This window comes from Salmo salar, chromosome ssa03, assembly GCF_905237065.1.
Source record: "Salmo salar chromosome ssa03, Ssal_v3.1, whole genome shotgun sequence".
Lineage (NCBI taxonomy): Eukaryota > Metazoa > Chordata > Actinopteri > Salmoniformes > Salmonidae > Salmo > Salmo salar.
The window spans coordinates 65,043,753-65,068,633 of NC_059444.1; the positions used below are offsets into that span (position 1 = coordinate 65,043,753).

At 48.9% G+C, this 24,881-nt stretch overlaps 2 protein-coding genes and 1 pseudogene across 2 annotated transcripts in view; 2 read left to right on the top strand and 1 right to left on the bottom strand.

Moving 5' to 3' along the window:
- LOC106601274 (neurogenic locus notch homolog protein 2-like) overlaps nt 1-15,041 on the top strand; it is a 47,937-nt gene extending 32,896 nt beyond the window's left edge. The window contains exons 11-27 of the mRNA XM_045715124.1: nt 102-551; nt 2,429-2,815; nt 3,060-3,288; nt 3,422-3,623; nt 4,199-4,355; nt 4,885-5,069; nt 5,202-5,334; nt 7,010-7,267; nt 7,477-7,589; nt 7,823-8,358; nt 8,461-8,936; nt 9,085-9,310; nt 9,427-9,686; nt 9,921-10,225; nt 10,420-10,567; nt 10,698-10,795; nt 10,914-15,041. Of these exons, the coding sequence (XP_045571080.1) occupies nt 102-551; nt 2,429-2,815; nt 3,060-3,288; nt 3,422-3,623; nt 4,199-4,355; nt 4,885-5,069; nt 5,202-5,334; nt 7,010-7,267; nt 7,477-7,589; nt 7,823-8,358; nt 8,461-8,936; nt 9,085-9,310; nt 9,427-9,686; nt 9,921-10,225; nt 10,420-10,567; nt 10,698-10,795; nt 10,914-12,398 (5,648 nt within the window). The 3' untranslated portion in view covers nt 12,399-15,041. The remainder of the gene's footprint in view (nt 1-101; nt 552-2,428; nt 2,816-3,059; nt 3,289-3,421; nt 3,624-4,198; nt 4,356-4,884; nt 5,070-5,201; nt 5,335-7,009; nt 7,268-7,476; nt 7,590-7,822; nt 8,359-8,460; nt 8,937-9,084; nt 9,311-9,426; nt 9,687-9,920; nt 10,226-10,419; nt 10,568-10,697; nt 10,796-10,913) is intronic.
- A 461-nt stretch (nt 15,042-15,502) lies between these two features.
- On the top strand, nt 15,503-16,758 carry LOC106601181 (microfibril-associated glycoprotein 4-like; annotated as a pseudogene).
- A 1,072-nt stretch (nt 16,759-17,830) lies between these two features.
- Nucleotides 17,831-24,804, bottom strand: LOC106601273 (retinol dehydrogenase 8). Its single transcript, XM_014193355.2, has 7 exons — nt 24,616-24,804; nt 22,853-23,009; nt 22,555-22,716; nt 19,922-20,101; nt 19,712-19,805; nt 18,320-18,503; nt 17,831-18,180 (listed from the first exon to the last, which is right to left on the bottom strand). Exons 2-7 carry the CDS (start codon nt 22,941-22,943, stop codon nt 17,965-17,967), a joined length of 927 nt encoding a protein of 308 aa, XP_014048830.1. The 5' UTR covers nt 22,944-23,009; nt 24,616-24,804; the 3' UTR covers nt 17,831-17,964.
- Between the last annotated feature and the right edge of the window lie 77 nt (nt 24,805-24,881).

Genomic DNA, 24,881 nt, shown 5'->3' on the forward strand with positions numbered 1-24,881 from the left:
AAATATCTTCTACTTTATTCTGGTTATGGACACAGAATATCTGCTAAGGTCTGTGTCATAGTACTGCTGTTTGATTGGTGTTCTCTCTCTTGCACACACAGGTACCAACTGTGAGATTAACTTTGATGACTGTGCCAGCAAACCATGTGACTATGGCATCTGCAAGGACGGCATCAACCGCTACGACTGCGTGTGCAAACCAGGCTTCACCGGCCCTCTGTGCAACGTGGAGATGGACGAGTGCTCGTCCGGACCCTGCAGGAACGGGGGGACGTGTGTGGACGAGGAGAACGGCTTCCACTGCCAGTGTCCCGAGGGCTTCCAGCCTCCCTACTGTTACTCCCAGGTGGACGAGTGTGGCAGCAACCCCTGTGTGCACGGCGCCTGCAGAGACGACATCAACGGCTACCGCTGTGACTGTGAGCCCGGCTGGGTGGGGAAGAACTGTGACCTAGACCGTAATGACTGTCTGCCCAGCCCCTGTCAGAACGCTGGCACCTGCATCGATCAGCTGAACGGATTCACCTGCAAGTGTCGCCAGGGCTTCAGAGGTGAGCCTGCTGTCCTACCCCAAACCTTATCTCTATCCCAAACCCTATCTCTATCCCTAACCCTGACTCTACCCCAAACCCTATCTCTATCCCTAACCCTATCTCTACCCCAAACCCTATCTCTATCCCTAACCCTATCTCTATCCCTAACCCTATCTCTACCCCAAACCCTATCTCTACCCCAAACCCTATCTCTATCCCTAACCCTATCTCTACCCCAAACCCTATCTCTACCCCAAACCCTATCTCTATCCCTAACCCTATCTCTACCCCAAACCCTATCTCTATCCCAAACCCTATCTCTACCCCAAACCCTATCTCTATCCCTAACCCTATCTCTACCCCAAACCCTATCTCTACCCCAAACCCTATCTCTATCCCTAACCCTATCTCTACCCCAAACCCTATCTCTACCCCAAACCCTATCTCTATCCCTAACCCTATCTCTACCCCAAACCCTATCTCTATCCCAAACCCTATCTCTACCCCAAACCCTATCTCTATCCCAAACCCTATCTCTATCCCTAACCCTATCTCTATCCCTAACCCTATCTCTATCCCCAACCCTATTTCTATCCCCAACCCTATCTCTATCCCTAACCCTATCTCTATCCCAAACCTTATCTCTATCCCCAACCCTATCTCTATCCCAAACCTTATCTCTATCCCCAACCCTATCTCTATCCCCAACCCTATCTCTATCCCTAACTCTATCTCTATCCCTAACCCTAGCTCTATCCCAAACCCTATCTCTACCCCAAACCCTATCTCTATCCCTAACCCTATCTCTATCCCTAACCCTATCTCTATTCCTAACCCTATCTCTATCCCAAACCCTATCTCTATCCCTAACCCTATCTCTATCCCTAACCCTATCTCTAACCCTATCTCTATCCCAAACCCTATCTCTATACCTAACCCCAACTTTATCCCTAACCCCAACTTTATCCCTAACCCTGTCTCTATACCTAGCCCCAACTTTATCCCTAACCCTATCTCTATACCTAACCCCAACTTTATCCCTAACCCTATCTCTATACCTAACCCCAACTTTATCCCGAACCCTGACTCTACCCCAAACCCTATCTCTATCCCTAACCCTGACTCTACCCCAAACCCTATCTCTATCCCTAACCCTATCTCTACCCCAAACCCTATCTCTATCCCGAACCCTGACTCTACCCCAAACCCTATCTCTATCCCTAACCCTGACTCTACCCCAAACCCTATCTCTATCCCTAACCCTGACTCTACCCCAAACCCTATCTCTATCCCTAACCCTGACTCTACCCCAAACCCTATCTCTATCCCTAACCCTGACTCTACCCCAAACCCTATCTCTATCCCTAACCCTGACTCTACCCCAAACCCTATCTCTATCCCTAACCCTGACTCTACCCCAAACCCTATCTCTATCCCTAACCCTGACTCTACCCCAAACCCTATCTCTATCCCTAACCCTGACTCTAGACACACAGAGGCACTACAAACATACACCAGGCACCCGTTATGTATACACTCTCACAGTATAAAAACACATGGTAGATAAACACCAATCACGGTTTGAAAATGAACTTGGAGATGCATGTATGCACCAAAACATTTGAACATCTACAGACCGTGTAAACTTCTGTACGTTGTTCTCATGCCAACTCAGGCCTTGTTTGGTTTCCAGATCATCCATAAAGGGTCTCATCTAATACACTGGCTCATAACGCCCCCTAGTGTATATCTAAAAGAACTGCAGAGAGTGACAGACAGTTTACTAGTTTACTTAGTAAGGTTTATCCCCATGTTAAATTAACCTACTCAATGACTCTACTCTGTATCGTAATCTAACACATCTCCCTTGTGTCGCTCTGTCCTGCGTTGCCTAGGTAACCTGTGCCAGGTAAACATCAACGAGTGTTCGTCCAGTCCGTGTCTGAACCAGGGCACGTGTGTGGACGGCGTGGCCAGTTTCACCTGTCTGTGTGAGCTGCCCTACAGCGGTCCCACCTGTGCCGACGTGCTCACCCCCTGCTCCCCCAACCCCTGTGCCAACCATGCCCTGTGCACCAACACACCTGACTACCTGGGCTACCAGTGCAACTGCCAGCAAGGATGGCAAGGTCAACTGTGCAACATTGACGTGAACGAGTGCATCGCCATCCCGTGTAAGAACCGTGGTACCTGCACCAACACGCTGGGAGGGTTCGTGTGCTCCTGCCGCGGCGGCTTCACCGGGCACAACTGTGAGACGGACATCAACGACTGTGCCCCTAGTGAGTGACCAATGAGAGACGAGCAATATTATATTACTGTACTTCATTATCCATAGGACCACAGTCTCTGCTGCTGGTGTACAATACTGGTCTCCAATTCTGCTTCTACTTCCTCTAACTCCAGTTTATCACATTATCCATAGAACTATAGTACTGTATAGACATCATATCATCCTCCTCTCGCTCCCTCTATCCCTAACCCCTCTCTCTCTCTCTCTCTCCCTCTCTCTCCGTCTTCCTGCAGACCCGTGTCTGAGTGGGGGTTCCTGTACGGACGGTGTAAACTCGTTCCGCTGCAGCTGTCTGCCAGGCTTCACGGGGCCTCGCTGTGCCGTGGAGGTGAACGAGTGTCAGAGCGCCCCCTGTAAGAACGGAGGCACCTGCACAGACTACGTCAACAGCTACACCTGCACCTGCAGACCTGGCTTCACTGGCATTAACTGTGAGACCAACATCCCAGACTGCACTGAAAGGTGAGTCTCATAGTCCGCTGTGTTTGTGTGCGTGCACGTGTGCCCTTTGTGACCTTTGAAACAGTGCGTGTTCTGATGTGTGCAGAATGGATCAGCAGTGATGATTTAACTATCTTTTACCCTACACCCACAGCTCGTGCTTCAACGGAGGTACCTGTACAGACAAGATCAACGGCTACTCCTGTACCTGTCGCTCAGGCTTCACAGGCTCCCACTGCCAGTATGAGGTGAATGAGTGTGACTCCCAACCCTGCCTCAACGGAGGGGTCTGCCAGGACGCTCTGGAGTCCTTCCGCTGTTCCTGCCCCAAGGGATACACAGGCAACCGCTGCCAGGTACACACACACACAGCATATACTATACTATACTATTATATTCTATACAATCTTTTCTATTCTATACTGTTCTATACTATTCTATTCTATACTATTTTATACTATTCTGTTCTATACTATTATATTCTACACTATTTTATTCTATACTATTCTTTTCTATACTATTATATTCTATATGATACTATTATATTCTATACTATTCTCTATACTATTCTTTTCTATACTATTCTTTTCTATACTATACTATTATATTCTATACTTTTCTATTCTATACTATTCTATACTATACTATTATATTCTATACTATACCATTTTTTACTATACACTACTATTCTATTCTATACTATTCTTTTCTATACTATTATTTTCTATACTATACTATTATATTCTATACTTTTCTATTCTATACTATTATTTTCTATACTATACTATTATATTCTATACTATACTATTTTTTGCTATACACTACTATTCTATTCTATACTATTCTATTCTATACTAATCCAGAAAGCATTAACACAAACACATGTTCAGATACTGTGGTGTTAAGCTGGTTTTCTTCCCTGTCTCTCCAGATGTCAGTGGACTGGTGCAGACGCTCGTCTCCCTGTCAGAACGGAGGGCGCTGTCGTCAGAAGGACGCCTCCTTCTCCTGTGAGTGTCTGGGAGGCTGGTCTGGACGCTACTGTGACATCCCTGGGGTTTCCTGTGAGGTTGCCGCACTCAAGAGAGGTACGGACGCATGCTCTGTTCTTGTTATGTGTGTGTGTGTGTGTGTGTGTGTGTGTGTGTGTGTGTGTGTGTGTGTGTGTGTGTGTGTGTGTGTTTACTGTAAGTGTTTAGCGCAGCGGTGTAAAACTAATTTTGCCCCAGGGGGCCGCATTCGGTCTTCAACGAGGTCCAGAGGGTCGCACACAAACATCTTTCAATTTCCTCTCCATCAAAGTTAGCAAAGAATTGTCCTCGATCCATAGTTGTGGGATTTTCCGATGCTCCCTGACTGTCTAGCTTCATTTTGGTGATTATTAGCGAGCTGGAAACAGTCAAGAAACTGTAAGAATGTAGGTCCATTGTCATTCCTACTCTGTTTCCATTTGGTTTTAGTCTTTTTAAAGTATATTGAGTTCGTACATATATATTTTGTTTTACTCAAACCACCCACAGGCCGTATGTTTGACACCCCTGGTTTAGTGCATGTATGCAGTATGTGTTTGTATTTATACCGTGGTATAACCGTCCCCGGCCTCTTGTCTGCTCCCAGGCCTCCAGACAGACGAGCTGTGTCATCACGGAGGTCACTGTGTCAACACAGGCAACACCCACTACTGTAAGTGTCCCACAGACTACACAGACAGCTACTGTGAGAGCCAGGTGGACCACTGTGAGGACAAACACTGTCGCAACGGCGCCACCTGCAGGGGCTACGTGGGAGGATACCAGTGTGACGTGAGTCGGATTAGTCAAGTCAGAATTCTGTATAAACTGCAGTGTGTCTAATAACTCTGAAGTGAATGTCTTAATGTTGCTGTAATATGGTTCTAGATATGATGTTAATGGTATGTGTCTATGGCCCTACAGTGTATGCCGGGCTACACCGGAGAGAACTGTGAGATGGAGGTCAACGAGTGCCAGTCTCACCCGTGTCAGAACGGTGGCACCTGCATTGACCTGGTGGGACACTACATCTGCTCCTGCCCACCTGGCACCTTGGGTATGTCCTCCTCATGTCCTCTTCTGTCCTCACCTATGTCCTCACCCATGTCCTCGTTTGTACTCACAACATGTCCTCTTCTATACTCACGTGTCCTCTTCCATACTCACAACGTGTCCTCTTCCATACTCACAACGTGTCCTCTTCCATACTCACAACGTGTCCTCTTCCATACTCACAACGTGTCCTCTTCCATACTCACAACGTGTCCTCTTCCATACTCACAACGTGTCCTCTTCCATACTCACAACGTGTCCTCTTCCATACTCACCGTGTCCTCTTCCATACTCACAACGTATCCTCTTCCATACTCACAACGTGTCCTCTTCCATACTCACAACGTGTCCTCTTCCATACTCACAACGTGTCCTCTTCCATACTCACAACGTGTCCTCTTCCATACTCACAACGTGTCCTCTTCCATACTCACAACGTGTCCTCTTCCATACTCACAACGTATCCTCTTCCATACTCACAACGTGTCCTCTTCCATACTCACAACGTGTCCTCTTCCATACTCACAACGTGTCCTCTTCCATACTCACAACGTGTCCTCTTCCATACTCACAACGTGTCCTCTTCCATACTCACAACGTGTCCTCTTCCATACTCACAACGTGTCCTCTTCCATACTCACAACGTGTCCTCTTCCATACTCACCACGTGTCCTCTTCCATACTCACAACGTGTCCTCTTCCATACTCACAACGTGTCCTCTTCCATACTCACAACGTGTCCTCTTCCATACTCACAACGTGTCCTCTTCCATACTCACAACGTGTCCTCTTCCATACTCACAACGTGTCCTCTTCCATACTCACAACGTGTCCTCTTCCATACTCACAACGTGTCCTCTTCCATAATCACAACATGTACTGTTATTTCCTTGTGAAGTGAATAAAGAGAGTCCTATAGGGAGTATAGTTACATGCACACAATAATACGAGTATTGTGGATAGATTAACATATTACTTAGTTTAAAACATTTACATGCTTTGCAAGAAGAACGATTTCCCTAATAATCCTGTTTACATGGACACATCTGAAATCAGGCTGCCTGATAGAACTTTCATGAATGCAGAAAATGCCCAATCAAAATAAACTGTACCACAGCGGCCATGTTATTTTTGGGAGGTCTATTTGATAGACTTCCCATTCTGAGTTTGGACATGTAAAGTTTGTATGTGAAAGCTACTTCTGAGATTCATACTTTCAGTTTTTCCGAACTCACTTCACTTGCTCATAAGGGAGGCTGGGCTGCTGGTGCTGCCTGGTACATGTACAGATCAAATACACTGCTGGTGCTGCCTGGTACATGTACAGATCAAATACACTGCTGGTGCTGCCTGGTACATGTACAGATCAAATACACTGCTGGTGCTGCCTGGTACATGTACAGATCAAATACACTGCTGGTGCTGCCTGGTACATGTACAGATCAAATACACTGCTGGAAGTCAGATTAAGCTGTTGACATGTCCTAATAATTAGAAAAGATTGCTCAGAAATCGGCGTATGCTAACTACCATTAGAACCTTACGCTGATCAAGATAAGCAGAGTAAGGTGTTTACATGACTAATGCCATACTCTGCCTTCTGACCTAATCAGTTTGATATTTCATGACATGTGCATGTAAACATACTCAATATTGATAGCTGTCCATCCCTCCTACAGGTGTTCTGTGTGAGATCAACGAGGATGACTGTGCTCCTCCTCTGAGGCTGCGCGGGACTCCTCCTAAGTGTCTGAACAATGGTACCTGCGTGGACAGGGTGGGGGGCTACCGCTGCAACTGTCCCCCTGGCTTCACTGGAGAGAGGTGTGAGGGGGACATCAACGAGTGTCACTCCAACCCCTGCAGCCCCGCCAACAGTCTGGACTGCATCCAGCTCCCCAACGACTACCAGTGTGTCTGCAAGCCCAGCTTCACAGGTAAGGAGGGTGCGCGTGTGTATATAGTCGTATTGTTGTGTAATAAATGTGTGTGTTTGTATCTGTTTGCGCCACTCTAACGTGTGTGTGTGTGTGTGTGTGTGTGTGTGTGTGTGTGTGTGTGTGTGTGTGTGTGTGTGTGTGTGTGTGTGTGTGTGTGTGTGTGTGTGTGTGTGTGTGTGTGTGTGTGTGTGTGTTATCGTGTGCAGGTCGGCGGTGCCAGAGCAGGTTCAGTGTGTGTGAGTCTCAGCCCTGTCAGAACGGAGGGGCCTGTTCTGTCTCCAGCAGCTCAGCCCTTGGATACGCCTGTACCTGTCAGCTGGTAAGTATCAACATGTCACTGTCGCACACCTTTACCCAGTGTCTAGTCCTCCTGTGGAAACAGCTGGTATTACTACAACCATCTCTATCTCCCTGAACTTCCCTGCTCACATAGCATAACCTAGAACCATATGTCAAAGAGCCCTGGATTTATTACAACGCTAACATCCTGTAGTGGACCACATCTGTTTGTTACCCACACTGACGTTGTATGTGATTGTTCTCCCTCCTCAGGGCTATGCTGGGAACAACTGTGAGAGGAGCATGTCATGTCGGGAGTTGTCTTGCTATAATGGAGGTAGTTGTGCTCTGACCACGCGGGGCGCCCGCTGTACCTGCCTGACAGGCTACGCCGGGCCCCAGTGCCAGCACCGAAGCAACGAGGGCTGCTCCTCGCAGCCGTGCCGCAACGGAGGCCTCTGCACCGAGGAGACCAGCTTCCCCTTCTTCCTCTGCCAGTGTGCCCAAGGCTGGACGGGCAAGCGCTGCGAGCAGGGCAGCACCAGGCTGGTAGAGACCCTTCTGCCGCCCGCCTGCCCCCTGGCCGACTGCCACGGCAAGGCCAACGACGGTGTCTGCGACAAGGAGTGCAACACATTCCCCTGCAGCTGGGACGGGGGCGACTGCTCGCTGGCGGTGAACCCGTGGGCGCGCTGCACCGACCTGCGCTGCTGGCGTGTCTTCAACAACAGCCAGTGTGACGAGTCGTGCAACAACGCCGACTGCCTCTACGACAACTTTGACTGCAAGAACAAGGACAAAATCTGCAAGTAAGTACTCCACCACCAGCATTCTGTTCTCTCATTCTTTCACCTTACCCTCTATATGAAACCCTCTAAGCTGATCTCTGTAACTCTCTCGGTCTCCACCAGTCCCATCTACGAGGCGTACTGCATCGACCACTACGCTGACGGCCGCTGTGACCAGGGCTGTAACTCAGAGGAGTGTGGCTGGGACGGTCTGGACTGTGCAGGGAAGGTTCCAGAGAACCTGGCTGACGGGGTGCTGGTCCTGGTGGTCCTGCTACCCCCGGACGAACTCGTGAATACGGCCCCTGCCTTCCTGCAGAAGCTCAGCGCCATCCTGAGAACCACCCTGCGCTTCCGCCTGGACCACAACGGAGAGCCCATGATCCGACCCTACACCCGCCGAGAGGCGCGCCTCAAACGAGAGCTGCAGCCCCACCAGGAGGTCATTGGGTCCATAGTGTACCTGGAGATAGACAACCGTCTGTGTTCCCAGCGGTCTGACGACTGTTTCCCGTCGGCAGACAGCGCAGCAGACTACCTGGGAGCCTTGTCAGCCGTGGAGATGCTCCGCTTCCCCTTCCAAATCAAAGAAGTCCGCGGTGAGCAGAAACCCTCTGACACTATACCAGGATACAGCATCTAAACATAACAGGAGATAACGTTACAAACATTTATATATATATGTCATTTCTCCATCAAATACTGTAACCACAGCTTGTATACTAAAGTCCTTGTTATATCATGTAGGTGAGAAGATCCAAGACCCTTTGGACATGCCAGAGTGGGGCAAGCTGATGCTGGTGGGCGTGGCAGCCCTGTTCCTATTGGTCATCCTGGTGGTGGGTGTGCTGATTGGCCGCAGGAAGAGAGAACACAGCACCCTGTGGTTCCCCGAGGGCTTCTTCCCCAAGAAGGAACCCAGCAGCAACAAGAACCGCAGGGAACCCTTAGGCCAGGACGCACTGGGCATGAAGTGAGTAGTCACTCTGTTGTCTCCTCAGTACACTTCCAGCACTCCTATGGTGATTCCAAATCAATGTATCTGCTCCACTATGGTATTGTGACTGTGTGTTACCTGTCTCTCTCCAGATACATGCCCAAGACGGTGGAGGAGTCTCTGCTTGGCGACCACAGTGACTCGTGGATGGACACAGACTGCCCCGAGGCCAAGAGACTGAAGGTGGAGGAGCCCAGCATCCTGTCAGAAAGTGAAGACACTGTAGACTGTAGACAGTGGACCCAGCACCACCTAGCGGCTGCAGACATCCGCATGCCCCCCTCCATGGCCCTCACCCCGCCCCAGGGAGAGTTCGACCAGGACTGCATGGACGTCAACGTCCGAGGACCTGGTCAGTATTGAAAGGAAGAACATGGGAGCGTTGTTGTGTCATGTGCAGTGTTGTATGTGTCTGGACTGGAATCCTTAAGGCTGTAGTTTATCCTTTAAAACCGCTCCTCCTAATTCGTATTCCCAGTGTTTATTGATAGTTGCTACGTTTGATCTCTTTGACCTGTTCCCGTCCGTTGTGTTTTGATTGACACATTGACTGACCCTTCACCTCTCCCGTCCTTCTCCCCTCCAGACGGTTTCACCCCTCTGATGCTGGCGTCGTTCTGCGGAGGCGGTCTGGAGCCCGAGCTCCCCGAGGAGGAGGAGTCAGAGGAGTGTTCCGCCAACATCATCTCCGACCTCATCTACCAGGGCGCCACATTGGCCGCCCAGACGGACCGCACCGGAGAGACCGCCCTTCACCTGGCTGCCCGCTACGCCCGCGCTGACGCCGCCAAGCGGCTGTTGGATGCCGGGGCCGACGCCAACGCGCAGGACAACACAGGGCGCACGCCGCTACACGCCGCCGTGGCCGCCGACGCCCAGGGGGTCTTCCAGGTAAACACACTTTTCAGATGCTTAATGTTTAAGTTATATCTTCATATTTACTCAATGTATTCCTCTGTCTTTCTATACAGTATTACACATGTAGGACTTGACTTTGCTACTTCTTACGGTTGCCCACTTGCTGAGTAGACTGCTGGGTCATCTGCCAGACTGACCTGTTATTTCTCCCTGTCTGACCTGGTTAGATTCTGATCCGAACCCGGGCTACAGACCTGGACTCTCGTATGTACGACGGCTCCACCGCCCTGATCCTGGCTGCCCGCCTGGCCGTAGAGGGCATGGTGGAGGAACTCATCACCTGCCACGCAGACATCAACGCTGTCGACGAACTGGGTACGTGATTGGCTAAACTAGTGTGTGAGTGTGTGTGTTGAAGAGAGAGTTGATGCAGTTGAATGGTGATGCTGTGTTTCGTGGTAACAGGCAGGATGAGTAACAACAGGGTGTGTTCCTCCCATCCCAGGTAAATCTGCTCTGCACTGGGCAGCTGCTGTCAACAACGTGGAGGCCACCATGGCCCTGCTGAAGAACGGAGCCAACAAAGACATGCAGGACCTCAAGGTACACACAGCTCTCCACCTATATCTACAACTGTCAGCTACCCACAGTCATACAGTCATATATAGAGAGATATTGAGGAGCCAACATGTCTAACTATCCCTCTCTCTCTGTATATTAGGAGGAGACGCCGCTCTTCCTGGCGGCGCGTGAGGGTAGTTGTGAGGCGGTCAAGATCCTCCTGGCCCACTTCGCCAACAGGGAGATAACCGACCATATGGACCGTCTGCCTCGGGACATCGCCCAGGAGAGAATGCACCATGACATCGTTCAGCTGCTGGATGAGTACAACACAGTGAGGAGCCCCCAGGGCCACGGTGGGGCCCCACACCACCTGGCCGGGGGACACACCCTGTCCCCCCTCATGTGCCCCCCCAGCGCCTTCATGCCCGGCCTGAAGAACACCCCCCAGGGGAAGAAGAGTCGCCGCCCCGGGGCAAAGGGTTCAGGTCTGGGAGGGCAGCATGCCCAGAACCTCAAGGATTCAGCTAAGGCCCGCAACAAGAAGCTGACCCTGGACATGCAGAGCGCCCTGCTGGAGAGCTCTGTCACCCTGTCCCCCGTCGACTCCCTGGACTCCCCCCGCGGAGGGGCCAACAACGCCGGCTACATCACCAACCCCTGCTCCCCGGTCGCCATGCCCTCCTCGGGGCTCTTCCACTCCTCCATGTCGGTGCCCAGCACTCCCATGGTGCACAGCAGCATGATGGACGGCTCTGGCCCCTTCGCTGTGTCTCTGGCCCAGCTCAACGACCTGGGAGATGGAGGCATGTCCATGCAGGGCCGCGTGTCCATGGCCAGCCAGGTCAACCAGGGCCCCCACGGCTACGTGCTCAACGCCGGCCAGCTGGGGCTCAACATGGGCCTGGTGAGCCCTGTCAGCGTGCCCTTCGACTGGCACAGCCGCATGCCCTCCTCCTCCCAGTGCGGGGGACAGGTGGTGAACCTGGTCCACAGCAGCCAGGCGGGCATGCACCCTCAGAGCCCCATGCAGCAGAACAGCCTCATGATGCAGCAGCACCAGCAGCACCAGCAGCACCTGTACCGCAGCGCCCAGCAGGCCATGCTGCAGCCCACGCCTGTCATCGCCAGCACGCCCATCTCCCACAGCCCCGTCAAGCTGCCCTCCATCGCAGAGCAGCAGCAGCAGCTTCACAACCACTCCATGGCCAGCCAGCAGAGCCTCCGCATGGGCACCTCCTCCCCACCCACACCCCAGACGACACAGCCCCCTCCAGCCTTCTTCCAGCAGCAGCAGCAGCCTCCTCAGCCCCAGCCAGCCCCTCAGCCCACCTCTCCACAGGCCTCCCAGGCCCCTCCTCCCCAGGCCAGTGGCAGCACTGCAGGCTTGGAGGACTACCCCACCCCGCCCTCCCAGCACAGCTACTCCGCCCTGGATGCCACCCCCAAGCATTACCTCCGCCTGTCCAGCGAGCATCCCTACCTGACCCCCTCCCCAGAGTCGCCCGAGCCCTGGTCCAGCCCCTCCCCCCACTGTGTGTCTGATTGGTCAGACTCCACCCCCAGCCCGGCAGTGGCCGGTCCTGCCCAAACCCAGATTTCCCATGTCCAGGAGTCCAACGGCAAGATGCAGGTGTTTGCATGAACCCCCAAGGCACCTGGTTAACACCTGGTTAACACCTGGTTAACAGAGACCTGCCTGGGGGAGAGGAGAGAGGAGACGACTGGCTGTAAAGGCCTGTGTGTCTGGAGTTTATGCGTCAGCCTGGATCCAGGTTTTCCATTGGATTTGGATTGACTGTGTTTTATCACGAGGACCGTCTGCTAGTGTTGTTTGCAGAGAAAGAGTAAAGGGAAATGTGTGTTGTCTGGATATAAAAGAACAGACAATTTAATGAAGTAAGACTTATTCTGTCACAGATGGACTTGTTTTTTTATTATTATAAAAAGTATATGAAGAAATGAAGTCTTTCATTTCAAAGACTTAGGGATGCTCTCCTGAAAAACTAACAAACTTTTAAAAAAGTAGATAAAAGAAAGAAAAAAGCAACAATGTTGAAGGGAATTCCTTTATTTTTATTTATTGTTTTTTTGTGTTTCTCAGAGCTGCCTTTTCAGGTGTTTTCTCAGCCTCTTTCTGTCCTGTCCTCTCACACAGTGTTTCACACTCACCTGTTACATGGAACACGTCCTGGGCTCACCTGAGACCAGTGGTGTTACAAGGAAGACGACTAGTGATTCAGTCACTCTCCACCCACCACCACCACCACCAGTGTCTAACACTCTGTAGGCAGATCAACATGGGCTTCAGACAGGAAGAGGAAGAGGTCTCGCCTCTCTTGACTGATGTTATTTATTTAGGCCAACAGGTAAAACGATAAGATTGGCTTGGGAACAAATATGTACTCTTTTAAGTTGGCTGTCATTAGTGATATTATGTTCTGATTTGATGAACTAGGGAAAAAAGAACTGATTACATTCCGTAGAAGTATTATGTGTAAGAATGTAGAATGATGGGCGTCTCTGAAGCACTTGACGGGACAGAGCGTTGGGAGGGAGGGTGATGGTGAGGTGGGGTTCTGACACGGCAATGAGGTACTCTGCTTATCCACACACAGAGCCGGGAAGGCATTTAAACATTCATTACAGTACGTTCATTGGCCAGTGTTCAGTCAGACAGACAACTCAACAAAAACAGTGATGTGTTAAAGTTTCAACTTCCCATTGACTTAAGCCACGTTCTCCCCCAGGGCCGTCTGCGTGTCAGCCCCAGGCATGGCTCCAGTCATCCTAGTCATTAGTCTCATTGGTCCTGGTATAAAGGGTTTGCCTCCCAGTCTGCCATCACTACTTCAGTCATGCAGCTTGTTTTCACTCATTCTGATCATTCATTCAGATGAAGGCATTATTATGCTCATTCTAAATCAGCCTGTCACTGCCCTTTAGTTTTGGTTTTTACTCAGTTATGTGTGTTTTTTTATATACTGTATATGTGTTGACACCATGGTTACCTTTTGGAACATCTCCTCGGTGTACTAAGCTATGTTTATCAGCTGCTATTCTTTTACCACTAACCTGCAAACATTCCTGCATGTTGCCTGGCAGTGTGATAGCATGTTTTTGATTGCTTCTATTCTATTCTTTGACCCCTGGTCCTGTTTTTGTGTAGCCTGAGTCCCACATCTATTTGGGCTCTCTTTCCGACTCCGTTGCTGTCATTGTTGTGCGTGCAAGACCGCACACCTAGATCTGGGACTCAGGCTAGCTGTCGTGTTGGCCAATAGAAGCACATTCTCTTGCGGTTCCATTGGTAATTGAGGTGTTGGTATGTTCTCCTGCGGTTCAGTTACGGATCAGTCTGTGGACTGATTCCAACTCTGGTGCGCTCCAGTCGTGGTCAGTCAGTCGTCAGTCAGTCGGCCAGTGTGAGGGCGTGGCTGGTGGGTTGGGATTGTCAGTGCTCTGTCTCTCCTCAGGGAGGTGCTGTTCTACAGCATGAAGAGGAGCGTTCCCCTGCGTCGTTAGCAGCTTGCACCCCACTAGCCACAGAGAGGACATTTACATAGGACTTGTTAGAAGACGTGGAAGGAGAGAACACTACTATGTAGTGCTGCACCCCCCTACTGTAGCCCTTTACTATGGAGGTCACTCCCCAGAGATCCAACTAGCCCTCACAACCAGACCACTGCTGCTCCCTGGACAGGATACTTACTACTGGGAGAGCCAATCAGATCCTCCCCTGTTCGATTTCATTACTATGTTTCCTTCACTGGTCCAAGCCTGTTCACTATAACCAGCTACTACAGTACAGTCAGACCTGGGAGGTTTCTGGGTTGGACTGATACTAGGTTCAGATTCCAGTTCAGGGTTCATTTAGTGAAGTGTTTATTTGTTGTCCTTTGATTTCCTTTCCTGGCGACATTACTATGCTCTGTCTGTACATTTCAGATATCCCAACTTCTGTCTGTAAATAATGTTTGTCCTGGGTAGATCTACTTGTTTATGATGCATCTTGTGTTTCTAAAAATGATTATGTACTAAAAAGGACAAAAAGAAAATGTACTTCCTTTTAGGATTATTGTGAAAATTGAGGAGGATGTGACTGATATTTTATTGGTCTTGTATTATTAGAAGTCATAGATATTTTCTATCATTATTATTAATTCCTATACTTGTTTAAAAGTAGTTTAAAAATCATTGTACATAAAAAAAACGTTCCACAGTGTTTCTTTCTACAGACAAAAGTTGTAAAATAAGTCACTTCTAATAAAAACTGTAGGGAACTACATTTCTGTGTATCTTTTTGCATTCATCATATTTTCACACATTTATATTTGGCTTATAATAATGTACTAATTATTATGTATTGCATGTGAATAAAGCAAATAGTTTCAAATGTAGAATATGATGTTGATTGCTGTTTTAGTGGATGGTTAAAGGCATCGTTACAGCCTTCCTGACACCTAGAGGTACTGTCTCCCTGGGTTTAGAAAAGCCTTAGCATTTCTGGGTCTGTGGTATTGACAGTACTTCTTGAGTACGTTGTTACGGCGCTGAGAGTTGTGAGTTCGTGCCCATGTCGGGTGGAATTTCCACTGTCACATTTGTAGTGGATTTCCACTCTGTCACAATTACACAAAAGTAAATGAGTCTACAAGGAGGGACAGGCATGTTCTTTAAATGGTATAAAACTGAACTTCCAAAGACCTTGCTATTCATGATTTTCCTCCATTTCAACGTTAGTCTCGGAGCAAGGAAGGATCACAACTTTGGACAACTTCCCTAAGGTAATTCTATCCTATCAGAGAAATAATGAAGGTGAGATTGGTTACCTTGAATAGGGGGTGGGGATTACTATTCTATAATAATGTCTTTAAGTTAAAGTTGACATTTATTGCAGGCTTTGGATGTGCTCATTCTACTACTCCCAGTGGCAGTCAATACTCTACCATATGATATCATGCCAGTGGATTGTGTTGATGTGTATAGAAGGAGCTTTGGACACAGTGGAGTGTACACCATCTACCCTGCAGGAACAACCTCCCCCATCCAGGTCTACTGTGACATGGGCTGTGAGGACCAACCTGGGGGGTGGACAGTGTGTACAGTGACTAGACCTTTTGTTTATAGTCTTTTGAGCTTCATCAAAGTTTGTTTCACGACCACTACCTCAGGGCTCAATCCATGTTGTTGTTTGCACAATTAGCATTTGAAGTAGAGAATGTTATCAACCCGGATATGGATAAAAATTCCCCTTGTGTGGAACATCTCATATTTCTGTGGAAAATCTCAAATTGCCCCTCTATTCCAGGTGATCCAGAAGAGAAAAGATGGGACCAATACAGGAGTGGGTTTGGGCAGGCATCTGGAGAGTACTGGTTAGGTAAGAGCATGACGCACTGGACACATTTGAAATGTCTATGCTGAGATACGAAATGCATTAAATCTCTGTTCATGTGTATTATTACTATCTTTAGTACTCACCTCGTGTTATGTTCTCCACCAGCACCTTGTGCTCTCCCTCAGGCCTAGAAAACATCCATCCCCTCACTCAGGAAGAAGTATGAGTTGAGAGTGGACCTGGAGGACTTTGAAGGGGCTAAAGTCCACATCCAGTACTCCTCCTCTGTCGACTCTGAGCATGAAGGATACAAGCTGCATTTAAGTTGCTTCAAAGATGGAGGTGCCGGTGAGTCTAAAGAACATTTCAATTTCTCCTCCTTTCCCGTGAAATAACAGTATTACAAATCTGAAATGACTACTTGGTCGGTACAGTATGAAGAAAGTTATACTGTAAATGGACATGTGGAACAATCCCTTCTGCATTTCAGGAACATCTATGGATGAACACAATGGGTTCTCCACCTTCGACAAAGACCAGGACACTCACGTTTCAAACTGTGCTAAATCCTATCTAGGAGGATGGTGGTATGGAGAATGCCAGTGTCAATCCCAACGGGGTATATCTGTGGGGCGACTCAATCTATGGTATTGGTAGCAACTAGGTGTATTGGAAAGGTTATAAATACTCTTTAAAAGCCATTGAAATGAAGATAAGGCCTGTGTAATAAGTGCAGAACTCACACTTTGCATTCAAATATTACCTTTCAAATTATTAAAATATTTTGAAAGCCACTGAAGTTTAAACATTTTAAAGCTAATAAAAAACAATTAAAATGTTTTGCCTGGTTTTATTGAAGTGTTGCCAGTCTTACCATAAACCTTCAATACACTGTTAAAATACAGTAGTAACACACTAATATCCTCTAAAAGCTGAAGGAACAGAAGGAGTCCAGATTGGTCTGAGACACACTGAGCCCTTAGTCCGTATGGCTAGGTTACTGGGTTTGATTAGAGGCCCACAAACATCAGTCCTTAACTTGTTAAAGTCTCATCTTTGTTGAGCACAGTCATTGATAGTTTAAGGAGTGGTTATGAATGTTCATAAGGAAGGGTTCTGGTCTGAGGCGTGGGTCTTTTACTAAGGATCTATCAGGAAGGTCTCAACAGTACTCTTTTGTTGTGTCTATACACCAACATGACTAGCAGAGAAGAGAAGGGGGCTTGTCCACTGCAGACTGGAGAGTCACTCAATGACTCACGCCTTCTGCTCTCTCTATCCTCCTATCTCTCCTCACTAGGTTATTCACTCTGTCTCTCCAACCTTCTGCTCTCTCTATCCTCCTATCTCTCCTCACTAGGTTATTCACTCTGTCTCTCCAACCTTCTGCTCTCTCTATCCTCCTATCTCTCCTCACCAGGTTATTCACTCTGTCTCTCCAACCTTCTGCTCTCTCTATCCTCCTATCTCTCCTCACCAGGTTATTCACTCTGTCTCTCCAACCTTCTGCTCTCTCTATCCTCCTATCTCTCCTCACCAGGTTATTCACTCTGTCTCTCCAACCTTCTGCTCTCTCTATCCTCCTATCTCTCCTCACCAGGTTATTCACTCTGTCTCTCCAACCTTCTGCTCTCTCTATCCTCCTATCTCTCCTCACCAGGTTATTCACTCTGTCTCTCCAACCTTCTGCTCTCTCTATCCTCCTATCTCTCCTCACCAGGTTATTCACTCTGTCTCTCCAACCTTCTGCTCTCTCTATCCTCCTATCTCTCCTCACCAGGTTATTCACTCTGTCTCTCCAACCTTCTGCTCTCTCTATCCTCCTATCTCTCCTCAGCAGGTTATTCACTCTGTCTCTCCAACCTTCTGCTCAATTGGAGCTCTTCCCCGTCCTCTTCTGCAACATGCGCAGCAGCCCCAGACTGGCAGTGAATAGACTGTCGTGCTTGAATAGCAGCTTATAAAAGGTGTCCAGGGGTAGACGACCCGTAGGGTCTGCGTGCTTCAGGGCAGTCATGGGCATGTACACCCGGTTGGTCTGGTGGCGAAACGGAGGCTCCTTCGCTGTGATCAGTTGAAGTGTTTGCTGCAAGAGTGTAGAGTAGAGCGATTAGTATATTCTGTTTCCCATTTCGCCACCAAAGGATGACATGTTGACACTGCATACCAAATAATACTAGGATAGTAGTCACAAAATATAAGATAGTGACATAACAGAGTGTTACCTCTGCTATTTCCTCGGGTGTCTGTGCGAGAGAGTTGAACACCATCCTAGAGTAGGGCAGGTAGATCTCACGGAAGATCCTAGCAGTCTCCTCGTCTGCCCCCGCAAGGTCCATCTTCTCAGCGTCCTCGTACACCTTCCTTTCAAACTCTGTCCCCACCGGACCAGGCTCCACTAGAGTCATCCTCAGAGTGGAAGGACAGATGGACAGAGCAGGGAGAGGGACAGATGGACAGAGCAGGGAGAAGGACAGATGGACAGAACAGGGAGAGGGACAGATGGACAGAGCAGGGAGAGGGACAGATGGACAGAACAGGGAGAAGGACAGATGACAGAGCAGGGAGAAGGACAGATGTACAGAGCAGGGAGAGGGACAGATGGACAGAGCAGGGAGAGGGACAGATGGACAGAGCAGGGAGAAGGACAGATGGACAGAGCAGGGAGAGGGACAGATGGACAGAGCAGGGAGAGGGACAGATGGACAGAGCAGGGAGAAGGACAGATGGACAGAGCAGGGAGAAGGACAGATGGACAGAGCAGGGAGAAGGACAGATGGACAGAGCAGGGAGAGGGACAGATGGACAGAGCAGGGAGAGGGACAGATGGACAGAGCAGGGAGAGGGACAGATGGACAGAGCAGGGAGAGGAACAGATGGACAGAGCAGGGAGAAGGACAGATGGACAGAGCAGGGAGAAGGACAGATGGACAGAGCAGGGAGAAGGACAGATGGACAGAGCAGGGAGAGGGACAGATGGACAGAGCAGGGAGAAGGACAGAGCAGGGAGAGGGACAGATGGACAGAGCAGGGAGAAGGACAGAGCAGGGAGAGGGACAGATGGACAGAGCAGGGAGAGGGACAGATGGACAGAGCAGGGAGAGGGACAGATGGACAGAGCAGGGAGAAGGACAGATGGACAGAGCAGGGAGAGGGACAGATGGACAGAGCAGGGAGAGGGACAGATGGACAGAGCAGGGAGAAGGACAGAGCAGGGAGAGGGACAGATGGACAGAGCAGGGAGAAGGACAGATGGACAGAGCAGGGAGAGGAACAGATGGACAGAGCAGGGAGAAGGACACATGGACAGAGCAGGGAGAGGAACAGATGGACAGAGCAGGGAGAGGAACAGATGGACAGAGCAGGGAGAAGGACAGATGGACAGAGCAGGGAGAGATAAAGGACCGCTGTTTTAACTGAGGGAATCCTCCTGCTTGCACATGCATGTGCGATCAGCTATTCCCTGTCTCAGGCTAATCATCTACATCAAAACATAACTTGCGGGTTCACTGTCGTGGCATTAGGGCAAAGTCATATTACTGCAGAGTGTTGGTTTAGCTACTGCTGCATGACTCATGTGAAGGGATGCGGATGGATCTCCTTTAATGTAGACTCACTTCACACTGAACTTCATGGCTTGTACTGCTAGACTCTCACAGAACCCCTCCACAGCAAACTTTGAAGCAGAGTAGACATCATTGAAGAGTAGCCCTACCAATACAAATACAATCCATTCATTCATTTTAATGTAAGATTCTATAGGGATACGTTTAGGAAGTAAACACCTTATTTATTTCTGAAGCTGCATGTATGTACTGACTACTCACCCTGAATGCCCATGATGCTGCTCATCACCACAATATGTCCGCTTCGACGTCGCTTCATATCTGGCAGGACCTCCTTCACCAGCCGCACCAAGCCAAAGAAGTTGGTGTCGAAGAGCCCCTGCATGTCAGACACACTATGGCACTCCAACGGCCCAATCATGCCTACACCTGCGTTACTCACTGAGGGTGACAGATAACGCCATGTCACACCCTGTTCCCTCATTATGGATGACAACGTGTTATCACTCATGGTGTACTGTGTACAGTACAAGTCAGTTTATATTGGAGTGTGCTTTTTATTGTCACGTGCACTAGTACCGTGAAATGCCAACAATGCAGTAATCAATATCAGAAGTACTATAACATTAAAAAAAAGTCAAGTACAACAAAAATGTACAAGAAATAGAAATAAGAAGAACACAAGAAAGTAAGTAGGCTGTATACAGGGTCAGTTCCAGGGTCAGTAGGCTGTATACAGGGTCAGTTCCAGGGTCAGTAGGCTGTATACAGGGTCAGTTCCAGGGTCAGTAGGCTGTATACAGGGTCAGTTCCAGGGTCAGTAGCTATATACAGGGTCAGTTCCAGGGTCAGTAGGCTGTATACAGGGTCAGTTCCAGGGTCAGTAGGCTGTATACAGGGTCAGTTCCAGGGTCAGTAGGCTGTATACAGGGTCAGTTCCAGGGTCAGTAGGCTGTATACAGGGTCAGTTCCAGGGTCAGTAGGCTGTATACAGGGTCAGTTCCAGGGTCAGTAGGCTGTATACAGGGTCAGTTCCAGGGTCAGTAGGCTGTATACAGGGTCAGTTCCAGGGTCAGTAGGCTGTATACAGGGTCAGTTCCAGGGTCAGTAGGCTGTATACAGGGTCAGTTCCAGGGTCAGTAGGCTGTATACAGGGTCAGTTCCAGGGTCAGTAGGCTGTATACAGGGTCAGTTCCAGGGTCAGTAGGCTGTATACAGGGTCAGTTCCAGGGTCAGTAGGCTGTATACAGGGTCAGTTCCAGGGTCAGTAGGCTGTATACAGGGTCAGTTCCAGGGTCAGTAGGCTGTATACAGGGTCAGTTCCAGGGTCAGTAGGCTGTATACAGGGTCAGTTCCAGGGTCAGTAGGCTGTATACAGGGTCAGTTCCAGGGTCAGTAGGCTGTATACAGGGTCAGTTCCAGGGTCAGTAGGCTGTATACAGGGTCAGTTCCAGGGTCAGTAGGCTGTATACAGGGTCAGTTCCAGGGTCAGTAGGCTGTATACAGGGTCAGTTCCAGGGTCAGTAGGCTGTATACAGGGTCAGTTCCAGGGTCAGTAGGCTGTATACAGGGTCAGTTCCAGGGTCAGTAGGCTGTATACAGGGTCAGTTCCAGGGTCAGTAGGCTGTATACAGGGTCAGTTCCAGGGTCAGTAGGCTGTATACAGGGTCAGTTCCAGGGTCAGTAGGCTGTATACAGGGTCAGTTCCAGGGTCAGTAGGCTGTATACAGGGTCAGTTCCAGGGTCAGTAGGCTGTATACAGGGTCAGTTCCAGGGTCAGTAGGCTGTATACAGGGTCAGTTCCAGGGTCAGTAGGCTGTATACAGGGTCAGTTCCAGGGTCAGTAGGCTGTATACAGGGTCAGTTCCAGGGTCAGTAGGCTGTATACAGGGTCAGTTCCAGGGTCAGTAGGCTGTATACAGGGTCAGTTCCAGGGTCAGTAGGCTGTATACAGGGTCAGTTCCAGGGTCAGTAGGCTGTATACAGGGTCAGTTCCAGGGTCAGTAGGCTGTATACAGGGTCAGTTCCAGGGTCAGTAGGCTGTATACAGGGTCAGTTCCAGGGTCAGTAGGCTGTATACAGGGTCAGTTCCAGGGTCAGTAGGCTGTATACAGGGTCAGTTCCAGGGTCAGTAGGCTGTATACAGGGTCAGTTCCAGGGTCAGTAGGCTGTATACAGGGTCAGTTCCAGGGTCAGTAGGCTGTATACAGGGTCAGTTCCAGGGTCAGTAGGCTGTATACAGGGTCAGTTCCAGGGTCAGTAGGCTGTATACAGGGTCAGTTCCAGGGTCAGTAGGCTGTATACAGGGTCAGTTCCAGGGTCAGTAGGCTGTATACAGGGTCAGTTCCAGGGTCAGTAGGCTGTATACAGGGTCAGTTCCAGGGTCAGTAGGCTGTATACAGGGTCAGTTCCAGGGTCAGTAGGCTGTATACAGGGTCAGTTCCAGGGTCAGTAGGCTGTATACAGGGTCAGTTCCAGGGTCAGTAGGTTGTATACAGGGTCAGTTCCAGGGTCAGTAGGCTGTATACAGGGTCAGTTCCAGGGTCAGTAGGCTGTATACAGGGTCAGTTCCAGGGTCAGTAGGCTGTATACAGGGTCAGTTCCAGGGTCAGTAGGCTGTATACAGGGTCAGTTCCAGGGTCAGTAGGCTGTATACAGGGTCAGTTCCTGGGTCAGTGCCAAAACCATATTTACAATGTGCAGGGATATTGGAGTGGTAGGGTTAGATATGTATAGGGGTAAGGTGACTAGGGGTAAGGTATCAGGACATTTGATAAACAGAGTAGCAGCAGCGTATATGATTATTGCATGTGAGTGTGTGTGTGTGTGTGTGTAGAGTCAGTATGAATGAGTGGGTGGGTGTGAGCGAGCATGCGTGGAAGCCTAATATTCACCGAGTACATCCACCCGTCGGTCTTGCAGGCTGTCCACACACTCTCTGATGGAGTCTTCACAGCAGGCATCCAGCTGTCTGATCTCCAGGGATCTGTTCAGGGTGTCCCCAGCCACTCTCTCCAGGGGTTCCCGCTTCTCTAGGTCCCTCATGGTGGCAACCACTGCCTCACACAGACACACTGCAAGTTAACAACTCTTGCATTGCATCTCAACTGATGGGGTTGAGCGTGTCAAACTGTCAATTTCATTTATGAAAACCACCATGTTTTACAATGAAGGGTTCAGTGCCTCTCTGACCTTTGAATCCCTTCTCCTTGGCCAGTCGTACAGCCACAGCCATCCCGATCCCAGAGGAACAGCCTGTCACCAGCACCCTCCTGGTCCCCATGGATACCTCACAGCAGCTACAGTTGCTCCTGATTGAAACTGGGTTCTCTGCAACTCTCCCAGAGTCCTTTGCAGTTGGAATGCATGGACCTTAGTTACCAGTCAACCTTGCGGTCACGGCCAGTGTGTGAAGCAGGTGCTTTGTTAGAAGATTAGAAGGCTAATCCTATGTGTCTATCCTGGGAACGCATTGGCTCCATAGACGGGTTGGCTGTTTAGCAACAAAACCGACACGTGCGCAACTATGGGGCAAAACTGACCGGGTTGGCTTAGATTGTTGACAACATGTAAACTATATTTCGTTTACAATATTTGTTGAAAACAACTCAATTTGCAGTTGTTGTCTCTCAAATACATCATTACAGTTGTTGGTTAGCTAGCTAGCGAATTTTAGCCATATTAGCATTGACATGAAATCAGTCAAAACACCTCAAAACAAGAGATGTTATCAAGAACAAGATTAAACGAGCCACTTTGGATTCCCCACATGGCAGTTTCTTGTCAGTTTTGCTAGCAATCTGGCCATCCAGAATCACAACAACACGTCACATGGAAGGGCGCCCATCGTTTTCGTGACGTTGTCAGCTAACCCATCTATGCTGTACAGCCTTTCCGATTGGTACAACGGGTCTGTGTCGCTGCTTGCCCCACTTGATTCAGATGTCAGTAGCCTGCTGATTACTTCATTTCACTCTAAAGGGTAAGGTTCATTATATGGATGGCTAGGTGGATTTCAGTAACAAAGCCTTCCCTCAGGCCCCTAAATGTATTTCAATCATTTAAGTATTTTTGCTGGGCTTTACAAATGCAAATGATTTAATGACAACGGGTCTGCACCTCTTTACAAATCGAAATACATTTATAATATACATCTTTAAATACATACATCTTTAAATACATAGCCTACACACCAGCTACCCATGATGATACATTACATCATATTATATACTGGGTGGTTCAAGTCCTGAACGCTGATTGGCTGACAGCCGTGGTATATCAGCCATATACCATGGGTATGACAAAACATTTATTTTTACTGCTCTAATTACGTTGGTAACCTGTTTATAATACCCATAAGGCACCTCGGGGGTTTGTGGTATATGACCAATATACCACGGCTAAGGCCTCTATGCAAGCACGACGCAACCCCTTAGCCTTGGTATATTGGCCATATACCACACCCCCTCGTGCGTTATTGCTTAATTACAAACTAAGTGGTTCGAGCCCTGAATGCTGATTGGCTCACAGACGTGATATATCAGATGTATACCAGGGGTATGACAAAACATTTGTCTTAACTGCTGTAATTACGTTGGTAACCAGTTTGTAATAACAATAAGGCACCTCGGGTTGTGGTAAATTGCCAATGTACCACTGCTATGGGACGTGTCCAGGCACTCCGCGTTGGGTCGTGTTTAAGAACAGCCATATACCACACCCCCTCTGGCCTTATTGCTTAATTATAATGTAATAGTGAAAGTTATGCAAGTTCAGGTCAGCCTAAAAGGCTGCAACACAAAGTTGAAGAAGTTGCCAGCTGCGTTGCTTGCAATGACTGTAAAAAAAGGTTGCTTGGTGCTGCTATCTGAAATGCCCCATGTGCCGGTTAATACAGCTACAGCAGCCTATAGCTACACCCATTATAAATGGCTATAGTGTACCGGTATACTAACCTGTAGTGTGGGAAATAGTGCGCAGTTGCTACGGTGCAGGTATATATCCCACGTATATGTGTAATCTAATACAGATATATCTAGGTAAAGATTGCCAATTTAGAGCAACGTCTAAACATGTAGCTTATTCTAACCAACGCTAAAGCAAAGTGTACAGTCACATAACGACGACCGAACAGAGGCTAGCCCGATGACCTAACTGGGTCATGTCATTTTGCAAACTGTGGCTGCTCTAATGGGAGTTGTAGTTCTTCGTCGGCAATTTA

Excerpts from the sequence above, each read along its gene's own strand:
- LOC106601273 (XM_014193355.2), bottom strand. The coding sequence starts at position 22,943 with ATGGGGACCAGGAGGGTGCTGGTGACAGGCTGTTCCTCTGGGATCGGG. Across the intron at positions 22,717-22,852 it reads CAAGGAGAAGGGATTCAAAG|TGGTTGCCACCATGAGGGAC; the intron begins GTCAGAGAGGCA and ends TGTGTGAGGCAG. Across the intron at positions 18,504-19,711 it reads GCCATGAAGTTCAGTGTGAA|GATGACTCTAGTGGAGCCTG; the intron begins GTGAGTCTACAT and ends TTCCACTCTGAG.